Source organism: Triturus cristatus, chromosome 11 (genome assembly GCF_964204655.1).
Source record: "Triturus cristatus chromosome 11, aTriCri1.1, whole genome shotgun sequence".
NCBI lineage: Eukaryota > Metazoa > Chordata > Amphibia > Caudata > Salamandridae > Triturus > Triturus cristatus.
The window spans coordinates 167,709,721-167,736,739 of record NC_140594.1 but is presented as its reverse complement, the minus strand read 5'-3'; the positions used below and the strand labels follow the sequence as shown (position 1 = coordinate 167,736,739).

The window sequence follows — 27,019 nt, the reverse complement described above, 5'->3', positions numbered from 1 at the left end:
TTAATATCCCATGTAAGATGTCTATTTTGCAATTTGTTGTGCAATGCGTGAACACTGATCTGCTTTGCTATATCTAGGTCTGAACAAAATTAACAAAAAATTCAAAAGATAACAACTGTGCATGGGTGGGTCCAAAACCATGCCTTGTGGGGATTGTGGAACGTGTTCTTACCAGTATGGCCAGAAAGAGCCTGCATATCCATGGAAAATGATGCCCTCAGCGAGATCAGGAAGCACCCAAATTCACCGACAATTATTTTGAAGAAGATGGACAATATGTTTAATCCCTTCTTCACAATCCTTTAGGCACCTCCCGACACACAAAAAAATACTACTTACAAAAAAGGAAAGCCTTGCAGTTTGCCGGTATGTGCTTCCTTGCTGAAAGCTAAACCCTAATGCAGAGCTCTCTAGATGAAACTGTAAGAAGAAGGAGATGTCCATGTTAAGGGAAGCGGCTCTTTTTGCGTTTGTTAGAAGTCGTGACGTTATACAGACATTAGTGGTCTACTACTGATCATATGAACATCGCAGCCAACCGAGGGCTTTGGGAGAATATGTCCTGGCTGTGTCGTGCTGCCTTACTCAAGTTGCGAAACCTCATAGCAAGCAGGGCCATAACAGCAATCTGCTTGAATTCACTTATTTGTTTTGCAAATTTATCTCACTTTACGTTATTTTAAACGACATCCCTATGTTAAAATGACCAACCTGGTGACAGTGCACTGAAAAAATAGAACTTTTTATTTCATGACTAGACAAGGCGTGTGGCACTTGCCAAGCTGGTCTGATTCGCAGCAACTCACACAATCCAAAACAAAAGCTTGCTGTTCCTGGCTGTCACGCTGTGAATAGTTCATTGTAACAGTGACCACCGGTTCCAAAAGCGCTCAGAGGCGGTTTATTAAGGTTACGCCATGACAGGGCAGCTCCTGGTGCAGCTGCCGGAAGAGCATGGCACACTTGTTTCTTTCTTGGGTCCTTCCCAGGGCATTGAACAGCCTGGCCTGGAAGTAAAGAATGTCTCGGATTTGTTCCTTGCACTCCACCTTGGCAAAGTACGTCTTGGCTTCATTTAGGTTTAAAATCGCTGATTCCAGGGCTGCCAAAAAGAAAAGAAAAACCATTAAATATATCTGAAAAACAGCACTTAAAATATGGTAATATTTCAGGGGTTTTATTTTCTTTTGCATGCACTCCCATGAGTGATCCTGAAGCCACGGATAGAGAGGAGTTTCAAAAGTTCAAACTACATCTTCTCCAAAAGGTGATCTTGCTAATAGCAGGGAAATTCAGAGGAGATGGCAGACTGGCACAATGATCGACTCCCAACAGACTTTGATTGAAATATTAGCTCACGATTGACTAGGGTGTTACAACAGCAGGAAAAAGGATTTTCGAAATTGCAAGATTCAATTAGACCGGTAACCAGTCAATGTCAGTTCTCAGGAGCTGTGATTCATTTAGTGGGCGGAAGGGCAGTCCAGTTACCACATTGCAAAAAGTCAGAAGTTAAAAGCTTTATCTGGATCACTAGATATTCAAAATGGTTAAAAAAATATTGCTAACATTATAAATGCATCTGATAACAGTGAAACACACAGAGGACACAAGACAATGGGAGTGGAAGGAAATAAACAAGAGATGTTTGTAACTGCTGCTTAATTCTGTGCCTCCGACACAGCCATAAATAACTTCACTGGCTAAGTCAAGTTCAGATTTGCAGAAAAAAACAACTTTATACATAACTGTGAGTTAAAGCAAAAAAGTGTAATTCATTTTTGAAAATAAGTTTTTAAGTCTTTATGCATAGCTGAGTAAGGCTCATTGAAGTCTACATTTTGTGCAATTGCTAAAAATAAACATCTCCAAATGTATGTTACGTGTACATACCTTCTGCCTTTTTTTCCGGGCTATAAGCAGCAGCAGACGCCACCTGACACTTGGCCACTAAGAACATGGCTCTGCCTTTGTCAATCACCGCCCCGTGCGCCAGGATCGGTTCTATCGCCATGTGCAGGATATTCAGCGCCTGCTCGGGGATCCCGAGGATGAGCTAAAAGAGAGGAATGAAAGGATGAAGAGTGCCAGTCTGAGAGTCAAAGAGTACAAAGATTTTTCTTTGAAATCGGAGCATCATTGTCTGAGAGAACCAATACAAGTATTAGCCTGGGGTATCCTCTCCTGGGAGAGGCGGCGGAGACAGGAGGGGCTAATGCTCATGGTTATTGACGCTGCAGTGGACGCTGCCACACTGAGGACTGCACGCGAGGGTTGGAGCCACTCCTCCACACAGCCCGCTGCAGCACAGAGTTGTTCGCGCAACCAAGATGGAGCAACACGAGAGATGGGGATGCAGCGGCACCTTGAACCCTAGCTGTACTACTGATGGTTCTGCGTTACTGTGAAGGTCTGTTTGACTATTATCCCCAGAGATAGTCGGGCAGGTTTGGGTCTCCTGGAGGGGCTGGGGGTAGAGGTGGGATTGACCTTTATACGGTGTCTGGTGTAGCCTTCACCCATCAAGCACTTGTGTCCTCCCCCGCTCTCTTGGCCCACATTAGGCCACAGGATATAGGTCCAGGTATCGAGCACTGTGCGAAAAGAGAGTTTACATTTGTTATGCTTTCTTGTAATGTACCATTTGAGTGGTTTAAACAAGTCTTGGCGTCATACACTGGGATCGCTGGTGATCTCTTTCCACTGGGTGACTCTGCCCATTTCTTCCTGTGTTTTCCTAATTAGAACACATTTTCCCTAACACAGCCGAATTCAGGATCCCTATAGACATGAACACGACACTGACAAACAATTGTGGGGAGCAGCAGCGTGGGAAAGTATTGCCTCTTTCATGACAGACTTGCATGGTCCTACCTGGGTGAAGGCCAAGCTGAGGATGTTCTCAGAGGCCAAGTACTGCAAGCGGTACTCCCGCGAGAGCGCCAGCGCCTGCAGCAGCAGAGGCAAGGCTATGGTGGGGCAGGAGGACCTCCAGTACAGCTCAGCGATCGAGAGGAGGGCACTAGGAAGAAGGCACAAGAAAGGGGGGGTTAGAAACGCCTTCAATCTCAGGTTAATGATGTGAGATGGGCATGCAAAAGGCACAGCCTTCAAAATTATTCTCGTCATTTCAAGCCTAAGAATTCCAATATTCCATACCAACATATATGAAAGTCTAGCTTCGATTAAAGACAGGCAAATAATGTTCTGTATGTTATTTTATTTAAAAATAAGTTATGTGGCAGCAGCATTGAAAGATTACTCTCCAAAAAACCACAAGATGCTGCACAAGTGTTCATGAGCCTTTGTGACTGTAGATCAGAACTGATTTTTTTCTCCCACGCGAGGGCCAAGATGAATAAGTTACTTATCTTCGGTAATGCTTTTTCTGGTGGATCCTTTGTCTACCCTCAGATTCCTCACCTTTCGTAGATCCCCAGGTGCCAGACTGGATCCAGAGAACTTCAACAAGAGGGATTCAGAGTCCAGGTTGGTGGCATAATGCGGCTCAGGACTCGCCATATACGTGATGGAGCAGAGCCAAATATTAGCACCACCCCTATGTGTGAGTGTCAGTTTCTTGTCTGTTTCCCTTTTCATGCCATAAGGTGCAGAGCACAGAACAGTTATTGGAGACAGTCTGCGGATTCCAATGTGGGACCTTTTTAAATGTTATAGAGGCCACTCTACAAGTCTGTGAAGTAGACTCAAGTCAAAACGTTCTGCAGAACCAAGTGGACGAAGTGTCCTTCCCACAGGACCCGTCTCTCAAGGCCGTAGTGCTTTGTGAATGGTATGTGCAGATGCCCATGTTGCAGCCGGACAGACGTCAAGAACAGGTACCCTTTGCCGTCTCTAGGGCGGTGCGACCGGTGCCACCGCACCGGGTGCTGAATCTTCAAGGGGGCGCTGTCCTTGGAAGTATTTTATAGCTTTAGAAGCACCTGCTGCTGCATTGCTCGCCTCCGGCAATTCTCACACAGCAATAAAAATGTCAAGATAACTACGGTGATTGATGTTCTTCTTGGAGAGAGAATGAGTTTTGTCTAGTGGAAGTTTTAACTCATTTTATGGTAGCACAGAGGGTTTATATGCCTGCTGCCAAGAATGTGTACCATGCAGATCAGAAAGTGCATACATTTTAAATCAGTCAGTGCTTTTGACAGAGATCCTTTTGTTACTGGCAGTGTAGATGTTAAAATCCTAACATGGAACAGTGAGCTAATAACTGTCAGAGCTGCATGCAAACTGCAAGATATGGATTATAGCATTACCATTTTTCCTCTGTCTTTCATTATTCTAATGTTTCAAAAAGGGTTCATTTTGGTAAGAATAAAAAAATCTCTATTATTATATGTAACCCCAAACCATGAGGTTATGTTTTCAATTATGAGTCTGCGCTTCTCCAGACCAAGCACTCAAACTAATATGTCTACCAGTATGGATGAAATGTGACTGCTACACCTTGTAGTTCTCTGTATTATGTAACATTTCCTATACACTGATTTACACACCTATGATTGATTGTCCCTGTGTAGTGTGTGTGTGTGATGTAAAGGGCTCTGACACCATAAACTGGTATAGGAGGTGCCATACAACTAATTAAAATACACGTGAGGAAGAGTGATTATGGAGACTTGAGGGGGAACTGTGAAAGGGTGGTAGTGAGGGAGTGTGGGGGGGCACCAACAAACATTGTCGCATAGGGCGGCACCAGTGCTAAAGCCGGCCCTGGCCAGCACTGTTGTATTTGCCTGGGCCCTGGCGGAACGGGCTTTCAAACCTTCCGGATGCATCTTTTTGGCCAATGAATAGAAGATCTTTGAAGAAGAGGACTTTTCACCTTGATAGGGTCTTCATCTGGACTGCCTTGCGCCTTTCGTTACACGTGAAAACCCCATGAAGAGCGGATTGTCTATCTAATAGTTTTTAGTGTGGTCGATAAAAAAGCTCAACGCCCTTTTTGGATCACATCCATGAAGCATCTCATCTTTTGAGGGGTGAGCGTTAGGGGGCAAAACAAGCTGGCAAAGTGATCGAATGACCAACTTGAAAATGTGTCCCAACATTAGGAAGAAAGGTAACCCTAGTTCTTTGCATCAACTTGCCTGGAAAGAAGGTGGTGGATGCCGGATGAGTCGATAACGCCTGGAGTTCACACATGCGGCGTAATACGGATAAGGAACCCTATTTCAACATCAAAAGCCTTAGGGAGCAGCTATGCACCTATTGGAAGGGCATGCAAACCAAACATTTCAAAACCAAACAGAAGTCCCATTAAAGCCTCATGAACAGTTTAGGAGAAAACATTTATCTAGCATTAAATTATACCCAAATGGTGATTTAAACAAGGACAGTTGATCCAGTAAACACAAAAAGGCAGAGGTGCTGACAAGTAACCTTTCATTGTACCAATATCAAGGACTTGCTGGGCCAATACGAGGACAAACAAAAGGACATCAGAAATGTTGGTATTGTAAGGGACCGGGAGTCTGGGCACCACACCAAGCAAGAAATGTATCCCAATGCCCAGAGCAGATGGACTTCAAAGAAGCCCATCTCACATCAAGGATGTATTACTATTATTATAATTAAAATGTGTAGAGTGCAAACAGCTACCCACACAGGGTTTCCTGGTGCTAGGAGACAGGTAGGGAGCAATACATTTTCTTGATTGGCAAAGAATGCATTTAACTGCTGCAGTTCGATCCCCGTGCATGCAGGTATAGGTTGTGGAGATTCGAGTGCAGTTCCCTACCCTTTTGCTGAGGCAGCAGGCCCTTCTAAACTGGTACCCATATTGAAGGGCAAATGCTCAGGCTCAGAGGCTCTGGGTACCACACTCTTCAGAGTCAGTCTGTGGTAATCAACATGACCTGTCCCTGAAACTACCTGATCTTCCTCAGTACCTAAGGCAGGGTACAGGAGTCCCTTGTTCCATTCCAGCCACAATACATCTCCTAGTGAGTGCTTTGGAGGAAGCTGCAGCAGGCAAAACTGCTGAGACTGCACTTCCTGAGCAGTGGCAAATAGATCTAACCAGAGCTCTCCACAATGAGTGAAGATACCCTGCACTACCCGGAGGTGGAGACTCCACTCGTGGGCCGCTAGACACCGCCTATTCAGTTCAACCGCTACCGTATTCAGGGGTCCCGCTAGGTAGTCAGAGACAAGAAAGATTATCTGTTGCTCCAGCCACTTCCAGAGGAATGAACCTTATTGGCCCAGAACCCCCCTCTGCCCTCTTGTTGCATTTCTACATGGCAGTAGTACTGTCTGTGAGAAGCTGCACCAGCCTACCCTCGATAGAAGGCAGGAAGGCTCTTCGGGCCAAGCGATGGCCTGTGGCTCCAGCTGGCTGATGTGGAGTCTGCTCTATACTGGAGACAAGAGGCCTCCGACGTCTACCTGTCCTGGATGGGTGGCCAGGCCAACAAGGACACATATGTCACCAGTATGAGCTCTGGATGGGGAAGGAAGAGTGGCCTAACTCAGTCACTACTGCAGATCTTGAGCCCTCTCCTGTGAGATCAGTAGGGAATCGGGGAGTCAGACTTGTTGCTGAGCCCGCTGGGACCTGAGGTTCCACTGCAGGGCCCTCACGTGCCATTTGTCATACTACATAAGGCAGATACACAAGGCCAGGAGACCAGGAAGCCTCAGAGAAATCTTTACTTAAACCCAAGACAGACTCCGAAATATCAGCATCATATCCTGAATATCCCGGACTCGATGTTATGTTATGTTAAATGTTATGTTAAAATATTTATACCGCGCACTTTCACCATCGGTTTCTTGGCGCTAAATGACAAATAACAGAGAGCCAGGATGAGATAATTAGCCGTATGCAGATTGGAAGAGCGAGGTTTTCAGAAGTCTGCGGAAGCAGTCATACTTAGGGCAGATGCGAAGAGCTAATGGCAGAGCGTTCCAGGTAGAAGGGGCCAAAACAGAAAAGGAGAGGCCACCATGCTTTTTCCTTTTATACTTGGGAATCTCAAGAAGGTTAAGAGAGGAGGATCGAAGGGTTCTGGAAGGGGTATAACGGGACAGATTAGAGGAGATGAAGGCCGGGGCAGCCTGTGAGAGGGCCTTGAAGGTAGAACATGCCATCTTGAAAATACATCGTTTGGAAATAGGAAGCCAATGAAGACTGTGAAGGAGGGGAGTGACATGTTGGAATTTCGGCTGGCGAAAAATCAGGCGGGCAGCTTGATTCTGCACCAGCTGTAAGCGGTGAAGATGACAAGCCGGGAGACCGGCATATAGTAGGTTGGCGTAGTCAAGCCTGGAAGTGATGAGTGCCATAACAACTAGGGTCAGGGCTTCTTTAGTAAGAAACCTACTGTGGTGAAGGAAAGGCTTGAATAACACTATCTCCAGCGACCATCACCATGACTTCAGTGAACATGTGAGAGGCCGAGGTAAGGCGGAAGGGGACCATGGCAGACTGAAAGAGTGCTTGCCCCACCTGAAACCGCAGGTAATGTCCGAGAGACTGCAGGGCAGGTATATGAAAATAATTGTCCTGCAAGTCCAAGGACACCATCCAGTCTCTTGGGTACACAGCAGCATGAATCGGAGTCAGTGAGAGCATTTTGAATCTGGCCTGCTGCAGGACGGCATTCAGTAGGTAAAGGTCCAGGAACGGCCTGAAGCCCCAGCCCTCCTTCGGGGTCAGGAAGTAGCATAAACAGCATCCGTCACCTTTTTCCAAGTCTTGTATCTGTATGATGGTAACCACGGAGAGTAAAACATGCACTTACATCAGGATTGCTTCTCCGAAATGCATTCTGGTGTGGAAGTTAGATGACGAAGGATGTAATGGATGTAATGGATCTCCAGCGTAGGATGAAATGTTGAATCCTGCCTTCCACGGGCCTAGCAGGAGCCACTGAGGAAAAACAAAAGCAGCTTAGTAACCGCTGCGGAAGGTGAAGGGAAACTGGAGGGCTGCTCCCCCTACTGCGCCTTATGCGGAGTTTGTGGCTGCCACATCCATGTCTGAAAAGGCCTGGACTATCTGCTGTACCACTGGTTGGTTTTGGCTAGCCCTGTGAAACGGTTTCAGAATTTCTTGATCTGATGGGAAAATTGTTTTACTGGCCTGAGTGACCCCAAACAGTGTGCAGTGGCTTGGCCGTCTATAAATTATTCCAGAGCCAATTCTGCTTTATCCCTGAAAACTCTGAAACCATCGAACGGCATACCGATTAAGTATGCTTGCACACTGGCAGAAAATCCAGCTGATGTCATCCATGCGTGCCTTCTAAGCACGATACTGGTGCCAATTGCCCTGCCAGTGCAACCAGTAGTATCCAGGTCTGCACAGATTACATACTTCGCTGCACTCGGTCAACCATGTAAGGTCTGAACCGGAGAAGCTCCAAGGTCCTCTAGGACAGCCAGCACAGTGGCCATGTCCCACACAGCATGCATGTACGTGCCCAGGAAACGAACTGCATTTAGGGGCTTAACGGCCAGTCTTGCAAAAATATTTTACCAAAAGCGTCAATCCCTTTGGATTCCCTTTCTGAAGGATTGGTCAGGAAGGAATTAGGATTGACTTTGCTAGTCTAAGCCTGCACAATGAGGTTCTCAGATATAGGGTGCTTGGTTAGGATGTCCAGATTACTGGTCATAAGACTATGTTGCCGGCTGACTGACTGTCAAGAACAAGGATTGGACCGTATAGCCATCAAAGCATTAGTGAGGGCATCATTCCATGAAAGCTGGGGCTCCGATGACATTAGCCCAGGTTCCAAAATTTCTGCTAGAATATTTTTGTCTCAATGGAGGGCTACTGCCCTCTGGACCACCACAACAAACGAGGCACTTTTCCCCATTGGTGGTCGATGTGGTGAGTCAAGCTCTGTATCAGGGAAGGAGTTGAGCCCACTGGCATTTTGTAAATCCAAGTACAATGTATCAACAGTACAGTGAGGAAGAAGTAAACCATAACCCTCTTTCTGAACGTCATCATCATGTGTCCCGAGGACCGTATGTGTGCCTTACATAGGGTTAGAGTCCGAGCTAAAAAGAGAACGCAACCTTTGCTGGTTTGTCACGCCAGAGGTTCCGGGTTAGAGTCAGGCTGCATAACAACCAATTGCGCTTTTGGGATTTCATAGTGTGACGTCAGGGATGTCGGTTTGGGTTCCAACATGGGAGTCAGCACTGTGTCTTCTATCACTAATCTGTATCGGCACCGGTGCAACGGGAACTGGCATAGATCTTGGTGCCTGTGAGAACGTTTGTACCAGAATCAGCAGTGGCCTGGTAGCATGTCCCAAGGAAACGGATGTCAGGGGAGGACCCGCCCACTGTAATCAGACTGGATTCCCCTGCGACTCCCTGGGGCACGATGACAGAACAGAAGGAGCAGGAAGCACGGCAAAGATATGCAGCATGCTCTCCTTGAAGGCCGCCATTTGCTGCAGGATAGACGAAGGCCAGGGGAACTCATTTCACACAGGACCAGGTGAGGAATCAGTTCTGAAAACGGGAACTTCGAAGAAGTGCAGCGTTCACCGCGACACCCTTGCACCTGCTTTTTGAAGCTACAGAGGCAGGATAGTGACTTTTTGTATTCTTATTTTAGTCTTTGGAATGTCCTGAAGATCTCAAGCAGGAAATGGCTTGTTCACAGGATGACCCCATGAAAGTAAATGAGATTAGGCCACAGACTTGGAGCAGAAGCGAGACTTGTGTGTTAACTATGACCGATTCTTGTGTCAGGCAACGTCCCAGATCACCTACAGGTGCATGAGGGCACATATGTCACATGACGTAGGATTTGTGACTGGAGCCCAAAAGCACACCTCATGCAGGTTTGTGACGGGCATCTGCTTTCTTCAGTCTGGGCGTGGTTGGAAGCCTGTAGTCGTTCTTGGAGTTTTGAAAAGAACAACAAAACTTGGGAGCTGAGCTCAGGATCCCCATCGGAGGGCACGGAAAGAAAGGAACTGACGTCAGCGCGCAGAGGTGGTGCTTATATGGAGTTCCTCTCCCTCACTCCCATGGTGGTACAGAGCAAATGCTGAGCCACACGCCACCTACCAGCACATGGCAGAACTGCATGTTAAAGTCTGGTGCCAGGGGAGATTAAAAAGGTGAGAAGTCTGCAGTTAGAAGTATGCATCAGAAGTTTACATTTACTAGTGTGACTTGGAAACTGCTGTTTATTTGAAGTTAAATTATAAGGCCATGGCCATCACTTTCCTTCCCTTGTTCTGCCCCTTTAATCCACCCGCAAACCACTGAGGTGGGAATAAGTCTAGTTCGTAACAAATACACTTTCCAAAAGAAGTGATATCCTATCAGAGGCCCCGGAGCCTCCTCCTGCTAGAAGTTATATAAAGTACCAATGGTACAACACAGCCACTCTCATACCAGAGGGTGAGACACTCACTACCAGTCCCATACAGCAACAAATAAACATCTAATATCTAATGTCAATCCAATTGGGTAGCAAATACAGACACTGCCAATTACCTGGGATGAAAAATATGGTACATTATACCCCAGCGGTATAGAGACTTAAGATGTACCCCGCTAGGAGTTTGTTATTCAATATAACTGTGAGCAATAGCAAACATACATTACAAAAACATGTATCTTACTGAAATGCACTGTATGGTGTGATTTAAGGAGGTGTCTACTGCCACCTGGATGCCAAAAGTGGAATTCAACCTGAAGGAACATCACCAGGAGCATGTATTAAGTTATTACAAGCTAGTACCAACTGTATTCCTTATTACACAGGCGTTTGGGCATCCAAAGATAACCTACGAGACAACACTCTCTTGCACATTATACAAGGATACATGCATGTTTAACGATATCTTGCATTAAAAGACACAGAAGAGGTTTATCCAAAGGTCTTTGATTTGAGTTTCCCTCCCTGCATACTTCTTCATGGTGAAGGTCATTTTGTATGGGGCTCAGAGCTCACAGCATGTTACCCGACATTAATTCTCCCCAGTAATATCAGGTGAAAAACGTGCACTACAATGGGGAAGTAGCTGACCCGCCCTGCCTGCATTGACAATCGGGGGGGGGGGTTTATTATTGAAGTAAATGTTAGATCTGCTGGGCCATGCCACTAGACAGCTGCAAGTGCTGGGAAGTAGAAAGCACCTCTTCTTCAATCCAGGGCCTTGGTTCTATGGGAGGTCAAGGTCCACAACAAAACATATGGCTCCATCAGCCTCATTTGAAAACCTCAGCTACATTATTTGAGATTAACTCAAAGACTCACAAAAACGCTATATCATTTATTCCATGAGTATTCAAAGTAGGCCTAAAAGGGCTAGCCATACAAGAATTTTAGGACCTTATGCACATTTACAAACAGGGTCTAAAGTAGAAAAGCTTTGGAAGTCACTGAGGGCCCGAAGAATGTTACCCGTCTCCACATCAAAGAGAGCATTCTATCCAAGTTTCTGAAGCAGCTCAAGAACTTCTCACTACATATAAGAAGTAGTTTATTTGCAACTAAGATACCTAAAGGTATGTGCTCTTGTAGCTGCCTTTCCTAACTGCAAAATGTCTAAGGCTTCCATCCTTGTATTACACCAAGACGGATACAACCGTGTTTGCAATTGGAGCTAGGATATAAATTCACTTGCAATTAAGGAAATCTAACCAAACATCTTATTCCTCCCCAAAGTACTAAAATGATGGCCCCAATCTTCCAAGATGGGATTTGGCTTGCAAAGTAGCAAAAAAAAATACACGTATTTAGGAGCAGCATACAAATGTTCCACGTCCCAGTCACTCTTTCTCCCACACTAGGAAAGACGTGTGGTGTGTCTGGGTGTAGGGTGAGTGCGTGTATGAGCAAGGGTTTGCACATGCGGGGGAAGTTTCTGTGTACAGGAGTGTGTGTATGTGTATGTGTGTGTGCATGTGTGGGGGCAAAGTATTTGGGTATGGATGCACGTACAGTAGGGTGTGTGGTTATAAATGTGGGTAGTGCAGGGGGTGTGTATGGATGTGTGCAGTGTAGGGTGTATGGGTAAGGATGTGTGCAGGGCAGGATATGTGTCTATTTAAATATCTTTATACATATATTCACTCAAAAAAACAAAAAGGTTAAATTGAGATTATAGTTATGTGGAGGAATATGATAAAAAGGAATGCCTAATAACCTAAAAGCTGACGTCATGTTAAATGTCATCACTGATGGCATTCCACTAGCTTTTAAGTTTTAACACCAAACTATAACGTCATTTTTAACTTTGGTTTTTTCAGTAAATGTATTTTTTTTTAAACGTAAACTAAGATCTTATTACCATACCTAACTCGTCACTTTAACCTTTGAATTTTTTCATCATATTCAGAAGACACCCTCCCCCTGGTCTCAGCACTCCCTGCTACGCATAGCCTTTGGTCATGTGCATCGGGTAGTTGCCACAAGGACTATCCTCTGGACAGGTCCTGCAGGAGGTGCCAAACCCACATCTGTATGCCTTTTTTAGGGTATCTCTGAACCTGCCACCCAAGCTTCACACCCATGGTAATATGGTACAATGGGAGCAGAGATTGATCAAAGCCTCCTTTTTGGTCACGCTCACAAGGGCTACGTGGTCAGGCTGTCCCTACCATGCCCTCTCATACTCTACTTTTGTTTTTAACTTTCCTAGGACACTGGGAACGAATCCCCCAGTCCTATAATGGCAGTTGCAACCTTTTCTTCAGCCAACCAATTAGAACACTCAATACGTAGAACAAATTGTCAACGGGGAAAAAAATTCAAAGTCCAATCAGAGGGCCCTATTTTTTGTTAATTTTGATACTGGAGAACTTAAGTGGTACCAACCGTTCAGATCTAGCTAACATTTTAATCCCTTCATTCCCACCCTGAGCACATCTTTAAATGCAGATTTCTCTAAATCGGTCTAACAGATTTACACCAAGAATCACTTTCTGATTAAATTTGCATTTGGAAGGGGATTCAAATACATGTTTATGGTAAAATGTCAAGCATGGTTACGAGTCATTTGAATTAAGAGGGAATGGATAAAAGGAAGATCAAATCGCCGCATAATTGAAACTTGCAACCCTGATGTCACTTGGCACATGCCTTAAGCATCTGGGTTAACTCGCTGACCAAGGTGGTGCATCATTATCCTACTAGCAATGGTGGAGCGAATTGGATGGGGGAGAATAACTTCCAGCAAGGCACAGCATCACAAATACCGGGGTTCTCTGAAGGCCTCAACCTAGTCTCACCTCCCTTCGAGGATCTGCTCTAGGGCAATAAAAATACGAGATGAAGGGGACCCTAGATTTTGGGCACAAAGACAGAAATTATAAGCATACAAAAAGTCAATAAAGTCTTTATAAAATAAGTTGTTGGGAGGGTTGCAGCAAAAATATGTGGGAGAAACCACTAAAAATGTAAATAGTCGGTGTGCAAACAGTTAATTTCCTTTGACACACTGAGAAGCGCAAACCTAGTTTTGAGGAACAGAGCGAGCTGTGTTGAGCAGGAGGGAGTGAAAAGAGGCAAGGTACGCCACCATTTCATAGCATGGAGTATGCCGCAAGATTCATTACATTGCAGTTGGGGGGGGGTGGGGGTGGGGGGGGGGTTATAGGATGCAAGGCTGGTTGCAGATCTAGCTGACGGGCCAAAAGAAAAGGGGGCTGGCATAGTACATGTAAATATATGAGGCAGAAGGTTCAGCATTTGACATTTCAACACTTAGGATAGAGTGCAGAAGGGGAGTGACAAAAGGGGGTAGGCAGCAGGGAGGAAGGCGAACCACCCGGGATCCAATCACTTACCGAATCACCATTTCTGTGTTCTTGATTTTCTGGCAGTGCGTCAACAGGGTCTGTAAAACGCTGTGTGCCTCCGAGTTCTCATTCTGTGCTTTCAAAACAATTGCTTTTCTGTGATTAAAAGGGAGATTGAGAGCTCATAAACCACCAGGGATAAAGATTCCAGGTAATTCAAATCATGGATCAGACTTACAGAAAATGACCTTCAGTCAAGGACAACCAAGCCACCCCTGTGAAACGTCAGTATTCGTGATTTAAAAGACAACATTCCATTTCTGTGCGCACCACGATCAAGTAGGTTTTGTTTTTTTCAATAACTTATTTAACAAGCATTTGCATTGCAATAGGTCTTGCATTTACGCAAGTTTAAGCTATTTGCATGTAAATGACAATACGTTTTATTTAGGTTTCAAAAACCAAAACATAAATAAAAGGCATGGTCGTTTACAATGCCAATAGCTGAAACTCGCGTAAATGCGATACCTGTTGCATTGCAAATGCATGTTTAAAAATAGTTTGTGTAATATGTATGTTTATAAAACTGCCCCCAATAAATTCAGGGTTGTGTGCCTCGTGTGGATCCCAGAATGTCGTCTTACTCTGGGGCCCCTCAAGCCTAAAACTTTGGTAAAAAAACCATGCATTTTTAAGCACATTTATGTGGGGGAAAAGATCCCGAGTCCGTGGGGATCCACACATTTTTACCACCCAGCACTCCCACACTTCTGATAAAAACGCTATCGCACTTTCGTGTGCGCATTCCTAGTATATGACACTTTGGTAGCAGAATGTTTTTTTCTCACTGCTATGCTTGTAAAAAATGATTTTAAAAATCTGTTGCACCAGCTTGCCAAGGACAGTCCTATTGGCTATGCCAACGCCCGTTCTCGTTTCGGAGCTTCCATTTGACAGCCTAATTTGTGCAAGACGCGAGGTTCATTGGATACTTCCATTTAATTTCAGAGGACTAATCCTCTAAATTCAAAATTCTTCTTATTGCAACATTGAACACATGAAGACGTTGTCGTCGTTCCATGGGAAGGGGTTTGTTTGATGATATATTTCAGCGGGAGTTGGGCTTATTTTTCACGCAGCCGCTATCTAGCCGACAGTCTACCGACCTCTCCAAGATGGCGAAACTTATGGTTTGTGACGTCAGAGCGACGCGATAAGGCCCCCTGGAGATGAGGTGCGAGAGAGCGCGGGGGCTAGAGCGGTTTTAAACTGTAGTAAAAGGCGTGGAGGGGACAGAGCGCTCTCGGGGTGGGGGACACTGAAGGGGGGAGCGGGCAGGAAGGGGCAACACTGAACGACAGGACCAAGAAACAAGCAGTGGCAAAGCAAGGTTGATTGGCTTTGTAAATGCTTGTTTACTGATTGCCATACAAATGTGAACTATATTTTTTTGTATAAAAATGGGCACAGGATTGAATGTTAGGGACGGCGTTAGCTTTAATTTGGCAAACCATAGAACAGTTAGCGCCGCGGAAGCAGCACCAGAGCACCTCTAGCTTCGTTCGCATGCACAAGATATACAACTACCGTCTTTCTACCCGGTGGAGGTTAGTTTTAAAAGTAAAACTCCCTGCGAAGTCCAATATCTCCGTTCATGTCAGTTCTGACAGAAATTAACTGTCCTGAATCACCTGCGGAGAAGAGAAGAGGCCGATTGGCAGTTAATTACTGCAATCCGCTTTATAATGCCCTGAAAACACAGATGTGATGCAGTGTGCGCATGGAAGTCCTCCCAGTGAGCTCAAAATATTGAGACTGCTTCCTGCGCTCCAGGGAGGGAAAGTGAAAGCGTGCCATGCGTACGCTGTGTAGAACGCCAGCCCTACACGGGGACAGGAGATGTGCACGCATACGGAGTGCACATCTCCTGTCCTCCTTCGGCAGAGAAACCGACGACAATAGATCTCGCCAAGGCGAGCAGAGCATTCGCGCTGCGTCGCTAGGCAAGACCTAAAAAGCTGATGGGACGCCAGAAAAGTGCTCAACTGCCCTCACCGACATGAGTTTTAGAATTGTTCCAGCATGACCTACAGTTGGAAAATGTTCTCACTAGTGTAGTCATTTGTCTTCTTCAGTTTACATTTGCAAGGGTTTGATTTATCATTCTTTTTAGTTTGTGTAATGCCTTAACTACTGGACATGCTCTAATCCCAGGGAGATGATGTGGTACATTACTCAATTTGTAACCAAACGGAGAGGGAGTGAGGCTCTCCCAGGGGTGCTGACGTCAGCCCGTCCCAGGAGTGTCAGGGCCTGAACTCTCTTGGCAGAGAAGAGACTTATGTCAGCTCCATCTCCAGGGAAAACACAACTCTCTCCATCCCAGACGAGGAGGCAAATAAAACATTCCACTATCGCAGTGATGACACAAACTGCACTTTACAGAAAGCTAAATAAATCAGTAAAACTCCATTAAACATCAGAGTAAATAGGAAGGTAAAGGGGGCGGGGCGGACATTTTAAAATACACAATGGGACAGAGTGGCCCTCGAAAAGAATTGCTTTGAGGAATTACATAGGTACAATTTGTAAATTGGCTTGCCACTTTACATTGGACAGAATATACATTTGAATGGAAACAAATTCTATAAAATTTATAACGTCTGAATTTATATCATGGTACTGCACAGATTTGACTCTACAAAATGGATATATAGAAAGTGCTTTACATACTGAAGAATGCTGAACAGTGGAATATGTCAATTACAGCCTTCCAGGTGCCCTGCTGGGTGCTCTGGAACAGTCAGATCGCTACTGTTTGTACATAATCTGCCAATCCCAGAAAAATAAATACACTGGAAATTAAACATACCAGTGCATAAGACGAGCACAGACTTCATTGTATTCTTCACAGCAGGAAATGCTACGAGGGACCTGAACGATATTTAGTTGTCGCTGTAGCACATCACTTCCCAGTTTTAATGTGCATTAACTTTTGCAAAATGTGCTTTGTACTCCGGGCCAGCTTTAGGGCGGTGCGACATGTGCCACTGCACCGGGCGTCAAGCTTGGGGAGGCGCCATTTGTGCTCATAAATCAGCACCATTCGCATCGCCCAAAAGCTTGCAGTGCGCACCGTTATCCCTCTTTCATTTCCACAACGTGGGTATTCGTGGAAATAACAGGAAGACACCTGTGTTCATGACATTGTAGATTACGTAGATTTACTGTCAGCCCCCGCCCTTACAGCTCTGTATTCGCAGAACAACTGCCCGGAGCCGACAGGGAGACTACAACATGTTGTGTTCCTTTTCGTGGATTAGCAGTGGCACACAAAGTGAGCTCCGTTCTTGGTAGTGCATTACACGTCAGTTTGGTCACATTAATTGTTCCATTAAAGGGTTTTACGTGAGGTCCACCTGTTTCATTTTTAAAATTTGCAATTGGAAGGCAGCTCGAAAAAAAACCATATAGTAAGTAACATTTTACTTGGTACAGTGTTTAAAATCTATACAGAAAGCAACATTCAACTTGGTGTAGTGTTTCAGGTTTGCTGCATGCTGTAAAAGGTTGGACCTGTGAATTAAAGTCACACAGAAGAGTAAGATTACAATTGCATAATTGAACTAAAAACGTTAACATTTCTGTCTTGATGAATGGTATGGTGACATTAAGTTTTGCCTCCTTTACTTTTAAAAACATTTCTATAAATATTAACTCCCAAACACCAATAAAAGTTTGGTTCCTAAAGTTTATTTGTGCTACTGTGCCTTCTGCAAAGAACCATACAATGCAGATTACTGAACTGTATTTAAGGTGGATAGCTTAGTGGGTTACTGCTTTTGTTACAGAGATCCTTGTGTTACTTGCAGTTCATAGGTTACAATCCTAATAAAGCACAGTGACAAATGAACTGTCATTGGAGAACTGCATGGTATAGGTTAGAACATTGTTTTTTTTCACCAGTCTTTTATTATCCGAATATTGCTAAAAAAGGATTGTTTTGGTTGAAATATATTCTTATTAGTGAAGCCAATCCCAACCACCGTGTTATGTTTTAAATCTCTTTGACAAAATGATTTTAAAAGATGCTGCTTACTGGTGGATCACATGTGATTCCTAAATCTTGTACTCTTCATTGTGTTATGTAACATTTTCTATAGCCTGAAGGATTCATTGTCTCTATATAATGTGTGTGTGTGAGATGTAAAGTGCTCTGACATCCTACACTGGTATGAGTAGTGCTATAACACAAAATGTATGTAAGAGAAGGGCTATGGAGAGATGAGGGGAAATGTTGTAGTGTGGTAGTGTGAGAATCCGTGGAGCAGGAGGTCATGGGTGGGGGGCGCCAAAAAAGACTGTGGCACCGGGCACCACCAGAGCTAAAGCCGGCCCTGTTTGTACTGTTGGAATTTTGTCTCTGAATAAATCTGGTCTGCAAACCCCGTATTGAGTGCTTACTCCCATCCGTGCCCAAAGCAGTATCACAACTCCGGTGCAACTGCACCAGACTCAGGAGTTTGTTACCTGCGATTTTCAGCAGGGAAAACTACCATACATCATGGGGGCAAACGGACAAATGTTGCTTTGTGCGCCCAGTAATGGGAGGAGTCGGGTGCAGCATATAAATCCCTATAAATGGATGGAAAAAAATGTACATGGGCACACATTGCAAATCTGCTAGTTTGCGCCACCTGAGCTAATTCAAAATAGACAGGTCGCAATTTGCACCTACATTTCGCAGGAATCTTGGAAACAGGCACTAAATGCAAGTGTAGCGATTAGCAGAGTGTCTCTGAAAGCAGAGCGGAGCTTCTGTTAAGCGTTTTCATGCACTAGGTCAGTTGCACAGTAAAGCTGCAGTAATACTGAGAAAACCAGTAGAAGGACCAAGGGCTGGATCGCTCAAGTTTTCCCTGGAGTATTCTACGTTACAGTTGTCTTTAGACAGGACAAAACTTTCACAGATCAGGACCACCCCTTCCTGGCTTAAGGCGTTACTTGGTCATCCAAGCTCCAGTCATTTGACTGGACACATCTGTCTTCCCCTGGGATGTCAGGCAATCTCTCCAGCATGTTTCAAACTGTGGTTGCATCCCCCACCAGAGGTAGGTACCGAAACCTCAACACAGGACTCGTGCTACATCACTTCCTGAGGTAAACTCTCCACGAGGCCTTCGCAGCACGGAAACATGGCCCGTCTCTCCAACCTGTAGGAGGGATCCCACTTCGGGTCCTGCACCATCATCTCTTCACCACCAAGCTCTAGTGATGACATTTTGCTTATGTATATCATCCCAGTAAGTGAGTCCACCAATCAGAAGAGCCCAACCATGATCTGACTGAAGCATAAGCCCCTTAGTGGTCAAAACACAAACACTGTACAGATACGTTTTCAATCATTGGGCAAAGTGGGCTCTGGACCCGGACCCCAGCCTTTCAGGGGCCCGCTGATAGAGCCACATCTGTTCTGCAGAGTCTTGATAGATGACCTTTAATAATTCTTGAATAGATTGTTTCAAACACCGTTTTCCTTTAATTTATTTTTAATGTGGGTGATTTCTGAGTCTGTTACAGATATTTTGTAGAGAAAGTCTGCTTATGTTTCATGCAACATCTATAAAAAAGCTTCTTTTAGATCAAAACAGGACCTCACATATGAGAAAAGAGGAGATGTCACAGAGATCATTTGAAGTAATATTAATGAGCTGCTGCTGGGTTACGATATTGAAAACACACATCACTATCCGTGAATATTAAATGTAAACACATTTAGAATGTGGACGAGTGTGCCTGTGCACGGTCAGGGACCTGGCCAAAGAGGGCATGAAAGAGCTGAAATTGGATCATAAATTCAAAGCTGTTCCGAACAGAGGACCCCAAAATAGGTTTTGCCCAGGGTCCCCAAAATCCTTAAGATGTGCCTGACACTGTACCCTACCAGTGCCTCCTCTGCTCGTCCACCGCCCCAATAAACATTCCGCGCCACTAGCCGGTGCAGGAAGAGGAGCGCCCTGAATCAGCCGGAGGACAATTCACATTCACATTTCTGATAAGATCCTGTTCAAGTGGACATCCTCCATTCCAACACCTGCACGCAGAAAACATAACATGCACACAGAAACTATAAGGAACCTATACCCGATCCACAGGCAAATAACCTGCTTTGAATCCCACCTTACCTGTACATTCCCTCGATGCTGCTGAGCGCTGTTATTCCGGCCACGAGGGATTCGGCAACGTGGTACTTGCTGTCATTCATGGCTTTATCAAACTGTATCTTCTGCTCAAAGAGCATCCACAGCTAACCAAAAACAAACCATAAAAACAAGGTTTGGGGTGTTTTCTGAGCATTGTGTGAAACATGTTGAGTCAGGCAGCTCTGGATATGTAAAAAGGATGAGGTCACAGACGTCCGCTTAATGCTAGAGTACCTTTATCATGTCTGGCCCTCAGGAAAAAAGTCAGTGCTACCTCTGATCCCCCAGCTATTGCTAATCTGGCCAATATGTTTCTACCTTTACTTACATCACCTTCCACGACGCTAAATAAACATCCATATGTGTTTTGTTTCACCAACACTGATCAAACTGTGTTTCATGACACAGATTTTAAAGATAAGGGGGACCAGCCCAGTAAGATGTTCTTCCCTCCCTCACTGACACAGATTTTAAAGATAAGGGAGACCAGCCCAGTAAGATGTTCTTCTCTCCCTCACTGACACAGATTTTAAAGATAAGGGGGACCAGCCCAGAAAGGTGTTCTTCTCTCCCTCACTGATACAGATTTTAAAGATAAGGGAGACCAGCCCAGAATGATGTTCTTCCCTCCCTCACTGATGCAGATTTTAAAGATAAGGGAGACCAGCCCAGAAAGGTGTTCTTCTCTCCCTCACTGATACACATTTTAAAGATAAGGGAGACCAGCCCAGTAAGGTCTTCTTCTCTCCCTCGCTCACTGACACAGATTTTAAAGATAAGGGGGACCAGCCCAGTAAGATGTTCTTCTCTCCCTCACTGACACAGATTTTAAAGATAAGGGGGACCAGCCCAGAAAGATGTTCTTCCCTCCCTCACTGACACAGATTTTGAAGATAGGGGGGACTAGCCCAGAAAGATGTTCTTCTCTCCATCACTGACACAGATTTTAAAGATAAGGGGGACCAGCCCAGAAAGATGTTCTTCTCTCCCTCACTGATACAGATTTTAAAGATAAGGGGGACCAGCCCAGAAAGGTGTTCTTCTCTCCCTCACTGATACACATTTTAAAGATAAGGGGGACCAGCCCAGAATGATGTTCTTCTCTCCCTCACTGACACAGATTTTAAAGATAAGGGGGACCAGCCCAGAAAGATGTTCTTCCCTCCCTCACTGACACAGATTTTGAAGATAAGGGAGACCACTGCATGACTGTTCGCAGAAGGTCAAGTGCACTGAGCAACGTAATGCCAGAACTTCTGTAATGGAAAAGCACAACTACACCATAAAACAACTTGTGCATCACCTGGAGGTACTCACAGTCACTGAGATATGGGGACCCAAGGAAGGTTCTCTGGGTGTGATTACAGCATCTTTCCTACCTATGTGCAATTAGCAGGCGATGCAGCGGTTTCTGGGCAAATTGCTGTCCAATTAGAAAAATATAGAGATCCATATAGACCTCCATGTCTACAGCCATCAAGAGCACTGTACGAGTGGGAGGACTTACATAAGTACACCCAGAATACTGCTGCGAGCCTGGGTGAGATGGGCACTGCATCACCAAGACCAGGATCCTTGCTATGATGGTCACCCAAAACTCAGTGGACCAGAGTGAAGGCTCATGTCCAGCGTGTAGCATCCGTTTAATCAGATGCCAGTTTATTCCAGCTCTTCTGCTTTAAGTAACCAATGGACACATAATGGAGGAAGCCAGACTAAAACATTCAGAGGGTGTCAGGAAGGAAGTCAGACTTCATGGTGCTAAACCTTTGGCAACCTTTCTGGAATTTGGAAGACCTGAATTGTGATCTTAAACAAAAAAGGATGCCAACAAACACCCTCCTTGGAGCACAAGGTACCTGTGAAATACCCTGAAATGATTGACATCTGTTATCTACAGTAACGTCCAAGCCTCTATCTAGCTCCAACTAGAGGTTACCATGTAACGTCATGAGGGTATGTATCCCACAGAAACTCACAAAGCCACTCAAAAAATACATTGTCACTTCTACATCTGCTCTGTACTTTATTTTAACTATTTTTTTATGGATGATCAAGTACGAATATGGCAAAATCAACCAAAGACTGCATTTCTTTTCCTTAAAAAAATAATTGAAAATTCAATGAAGAACCGATTATTTAATGGTTCACCCCACACCTTCCAAAAACTACAAAAAAAGATGTAGCCAGACTATGCAAGACAAGTCTTTCAGTAATTCCCACAAAAATGGCAAACTTCAAAAATGTCTCAATAGTGAACAACACAAAGGAGTGTTCTCTATCTTGAGGTGGTGGCAAATATAAATTCAGCACACAACAGCGCATTAGTTTATTGAAGCCCAAATTTTAATACCAACAGTCTGTTCAAAACTGGAAACTTGAGAGACAAACGTTGGAAGAGAATGAAGGAAGCTGCAATCAAACTCCGACCTTGCCAACAGTTGACAAATGCATATTTTCTTCATTGAGACCGGGTTCTTGATTATAAGTTGTGGGGGGAAAACAGATCCATGCTCAAATTAGGTCTGCACACAAATCTGTAATTATTGCATCCCTGATACTTGGCGGGACATATTTAGCTTGGAAAACATGATGGTATTTATTGCGGAAAAAGTCCAGACAAATGGCAAAACATGCAGAAATCGCTGCGAAAAACACTTGAATAGGTTAAGCTGAACGCAAAGTCCAAAATGTTGAATATAAGGTATTTAATGCACTGGCTAAAAAAGCTTTTAGAGTAACAGTGTTTGCTAAGTGGAGTAAGTACCACCCTTTTCTGCTCCACTTGTGATCAAGACCAGGGCCGGACTGGCCGTACCGGGCATCGGGCGTTTCCCAGGGAGGTTGGAAGGGTGGAGGGCAGTTTTGCAGCAGTAGGGGCCGGTTCTGTAGCGGTGCTGCAATATCGGCCCCCAGTAACAAAAGTGCTTCAGACTTAACAAGTGCCCCCGCATCCCTGGCCTACTTAAGGTTCATACGCCAGCCTTGATCGAGACCTCAGTGCATCTGTCAAGGAGTAGCAAATTGAGAACAAGGTTCAACAGCGTATGCACCCCTGACACTCTCAAACTAAGAACCACACCTTGACCAAGCCCTCATTGGGATTCAGCCCCATGCATCAGCTGCACTGGTGTGCTGAAGAGGCTACTTCAAAATTGTACACACAATGCTCAGTTCAGGAAGGTGGCGCACACACCAAAGATTACACCAGTTCAAAAAACACAAAAACAAAACAGTAGCTCAAAGTCATAACCGATGCAAGTGATCATATGTCTTAACATTTCGCACAATAAGGTGCGGTTTGGCAACACTTATCAATACATGCACAACAAATTCTGTGTGTAAGGACAGATTAACTTTATGTACACCAAAACAGCAGGTACATGTGTTGTGGGCATATTACCTTTGCATGTTGGCTGTTGGGAGGGAATCGATCCTTCAAATGTCTCAATATTTCAGAAGCTGCAGAAAAACAGCCCTGTAAAATAAGATGAATCGGTTAGATAAGGGTTTCATTATTAAAAAAAGAATTCAGAACTGTAAAGCAGATACTTTGACCAGTGGTGCTAAATCTTGGGTTTTGAGGACTGAGGGGGACGTGGGATCATTAGAGCAGGCGTGAGTGATTCGACAAGACTCAAGAGCTGGTCCAATTATTTTAAGCACTTTACTTTGAGGTGCTTCAAGGAAGACTGACCACTAAGACTGTCTTCCCAAAATCTTAAGTAACAAGAATGGTTTTCAGATAAATGCAGACTTGGGAGGGCAGATTTAGGGGTTGAACCAATTTGAGCATTAGCCAGAGAAGAGTACGAATTTGCTGAACCCTGATTTATCTTTAAAGTTCTTCCGATTCAAGTTCATTCAGGTTCGGTTCCTGCAGGACCAGGTTTGACACATCAATACTTTACGCCTCAACGGAAAAGAAATATAGCTTTTTTTAATATATGGTAGCTCTCTGCTCTCAAGTTACTATTGCTCACGTTATAGATGTACGCTAAACAAGAAAGCTGATAAAGCCATAAAGATGTTGCTGTTCATGGACAAAGAAAAAAGAGAACTGACAAATAGAATATAATTTTTGAAACACATGAACCCTCCAGATCTGTCACTCAATGCTCCTGTGCCTGGAAACTGTCAGCATCTCACCTGTTCTGCATGCAGCTCCGCCAGGTGGCACAGCACAACAGCGAAGGACTCTGTGTTATTCTGTTGGACACCCACGTTGACCGCCTCCAGGCTGTTCATGCTCAGAAGCATCTGTGCCTGCTGCAACGCCATGGTGCTGTGAGGAGGGAAGCAGATACACTATACATTCAGATGGGCAGGGCAACCCCACAGACAGAGGGTAAGAGGCCAGCAAGTGCACCGTACAGTCTAGAGATGCAGCAAACACAGTCAGGACACCTGCATCTATTTATACCATGGACATAATTAACAAATAGTATCAAGCTGCCAACAAGGCAAAGAATGAGGAGCCACTGAAGAAAAGAGGAAATTAACAGAAAAACCATGCCTTAAGGCTTAGGGAAAGGAGAGCAGCAAATGTTACTTTTTAATATTAAGAGGGGGTGCATTCCATGATGTAGGTTCGAGCACAGCGAATCTTCAGTCCATCTTTGTTTTGAAATTTCTTTCAGGGGACTGCAAGAAACATGAAATCAGCTGATGGTACCTATTGATTGACTGTCTGAGATACAAGGGGCACACCACAGTGGCACAGATCAGTGTCAAGATCATAAACAAGTGGGGTATTTAAGAAGAGCAAATTTAACAACTTCCTACAGTGGTAGGTGACCACTTTTCTCAAAGGTAAAAGACCAGTTGCGCTGCAACATTTTTAAAACCCCGTCACTTCAGTACAAGTTGGGAATTTAGCAATCCACCACGTGCGTCGCTGCCATAATCTAGTTTAGAACGGATTAAGGATCCCAGAATCTATGCACGTCCACTGGCATAAAAAGAACATTTTTTGCAGCTATCATATCTTAAATCAACCAAGCAAATGAGATGGCTTGGTTGATTTGGGGAGTGAGACTTATGTCAAAATCATTCAAGGTTAATCCCAAATTGCACACTTCAAAAAGACAGAAACCTGGAATGGCGTTGTGGGGTGGTGGAGGTCAGATTACTGGTAGTTGAAGCATAATATATGTCTTGGCAGCATTCACGTTTAAACTTAAACCACTGTGGCTCTACCAGTTGGCAATTTTGTAGAGGCTCCCCTAAATGCTTCAAATATATCCAACAGACCACTGGCTCACAAGTAGATGTGGGTGTCTTCTGGACAGCAATGACATTTTGACCATAACTATCGAGAAGCTGGAGACATAGTAAGATGTAAACAGTAAAAAGCATGGGCAGAGCCCTGAAATGCTCCACGGGTTAGTGATTCAGTAGAAGAATGAAAATGTTACTTACCCTGTGAGCATCTGTTCGCTGCATGTAGTGCTGCAAATTTGCCGTGCATACTCCTGCGATCTAGTGTTGGGCTTGGATGAGTGAGAGTTGTTTTTCTTCAAATAATTATTCTTGAGTCATAAGGAAGTGTGAGTCCAGCTCTTACTTGCAATGCGCATGGTCTTTTCCGCACGACAAGTGAGGATGAGACTGGAGCTCACTGGAGCAGAGCAACACAGGAAAACAGAGGCATAAAGATGACCATGCAAAATAAGTACAATTTCATGGTAACTACAACAGCCAGAGGAGTCTTGGGAGGAGGGTGGGAGTGGTTAAATCTACAGCACTACATGCTACAAACAGATGCTTACAGAGTAAGTAACATTTTCCGTTCAAGGCATGCGTGGCTGTAGATACATGATGTGTATAGACTGTAAAGCAGTCCTCCAATAAGCGGTGGCTAGCCTATGGATGTTGCAGAAGACTAAAAGAGGGTACGTAGTATACCTGACCAACATTTGCTTGTTGGCAGGTTAAAACGTCCACACAGTAGTGTTTAGTGAAAGCATGAGGTTGTAGACCAAGAAGCTGCTTTACAAACGTCTGCTATTGGGATGTTTCCAAGTAAGGCCGCGGAGATCCCTTTCTTTCTGGTTTAATGGGCCCTAGAAGAAAATTAGGGTTGGTACGAAGGACTGCCCCATCTCTATGAACCTGAAATGAAAGGTTCTTCCAAGGTTAAGGCTGGAGCTTTAGTGATGTGATATTGTGACTAGGAAAACTTCTTCTTAAAATAGAAATTGTAAGGGACATGACTGGAGGGGCTCGAATAGACGACCCATAATTCTGGTGAGTACAATATTAAGATTCCACACTGTGACCAGAGAAACCCAGGGGGGGGGGGGTGATTCTTTTGAGCCCCTCCATGAAAGCTTTAATGACTGGCATCCTGAGGAGCCACACATGGTGCCTATTTTGGGGATAATGCAGCAACAGCACCCAGGTCTAGCTGAATGGAAGTGAAGGTCAGACCACACGTTAGGAGGTGCAGTAGGTAGCACACAATGTACTGAACCGAGGCTGCCGGGAAGTCAATGTGCTTTAAGAGGCAGTAGCAGCCAAATCTTTTCCATTTGGCAGCATAGCAGGCACGAGTAGTTGGCCTGCGTGCTTTCTTAGGAATGTTCATGTATTGTGGTGGTAGGTTGAGATAATCAAATTGTAAGAATTCTGGAGCCAGATCACAAGGTTGAGACTTTTTGGGTCGGGTTGCCTGATTTCTCCATGGTTCTGTGTGAGAAGATCCAGTCTTTTGGTAAGCCTCACGTGCAAAACCACCGAAAGTTCGGAGTGTGGTGACCCGAGTTGTCAGGCCTCCATGGGGGCCACTAAGATGAGGGTGAGTGAGGTCTGTGGTAAGTTCCGAACCACGAATGGATTGAGGGAGGAGAGGTGGAAAAGCGCAGGCAAGTATCCCTGACCCGTTCAACCATAGTGTATTGCCAATGGAATGCGAGTGTGGGAATCTGGAGGCAAAGTTTGGGCATCTTGCATTTTCTGCTGCGGCAAAGAGGTCCAGGTCTGGAAACCCCTATCATGGGAAGCAGCTGAGGAGGTCTGCCGGGTCGAGTTCCCACTCGTGGACTTGTTGCCACATCCTACTCAGAAGG

At 44.8% G+C, this 27,019-nt stretch overlaps 1 protein-coding gene across 1 annotated transcript in view; it reads right to left on the bottom strand.

Annotated features, from left to right (window-relative positions):
• Positions 1-726: 726 nt before the first annotated feature.
• ANAPC5 (anaphase promoting complex subunit 5) overlaps positions 727-27,019 on the bottom strand; it is a 148,009-nt gene continuing 121,716 nt past the window's right edge. Inside the window, exons 11-17 of the mRNA XM_085633322.1 lie at positions 24,099-24,234; positions 23,353-23,427; positions 19,932-20,053; positions 13,795-13,902; positions 2,875-3,022; positions 1,894-2,056; positions 727-1,102 (exon numbers count right to left, since the gene is read on the bottom strand). Of these exons, the coding sequence (XP_085489448.1) occupies positions 891-1,102; positions 1,894-2,056; positions 2,875-3,022; positions 13,795-13,902; positions 19,932-20,053; positions 23,353-23,427; positions 24,099-24,234 (964 nt within the window). The 3' untranslated portion in view covers positions 727-890. The remainder of the gene's footprint in view (positions 1,103-1,893; positions 2,057-2,874; positions 3,023-13,794; positions 13,903-19,931; positions 20,054-23,352; positions 23,428-24,098; positions 24,235-27,019) is intronic.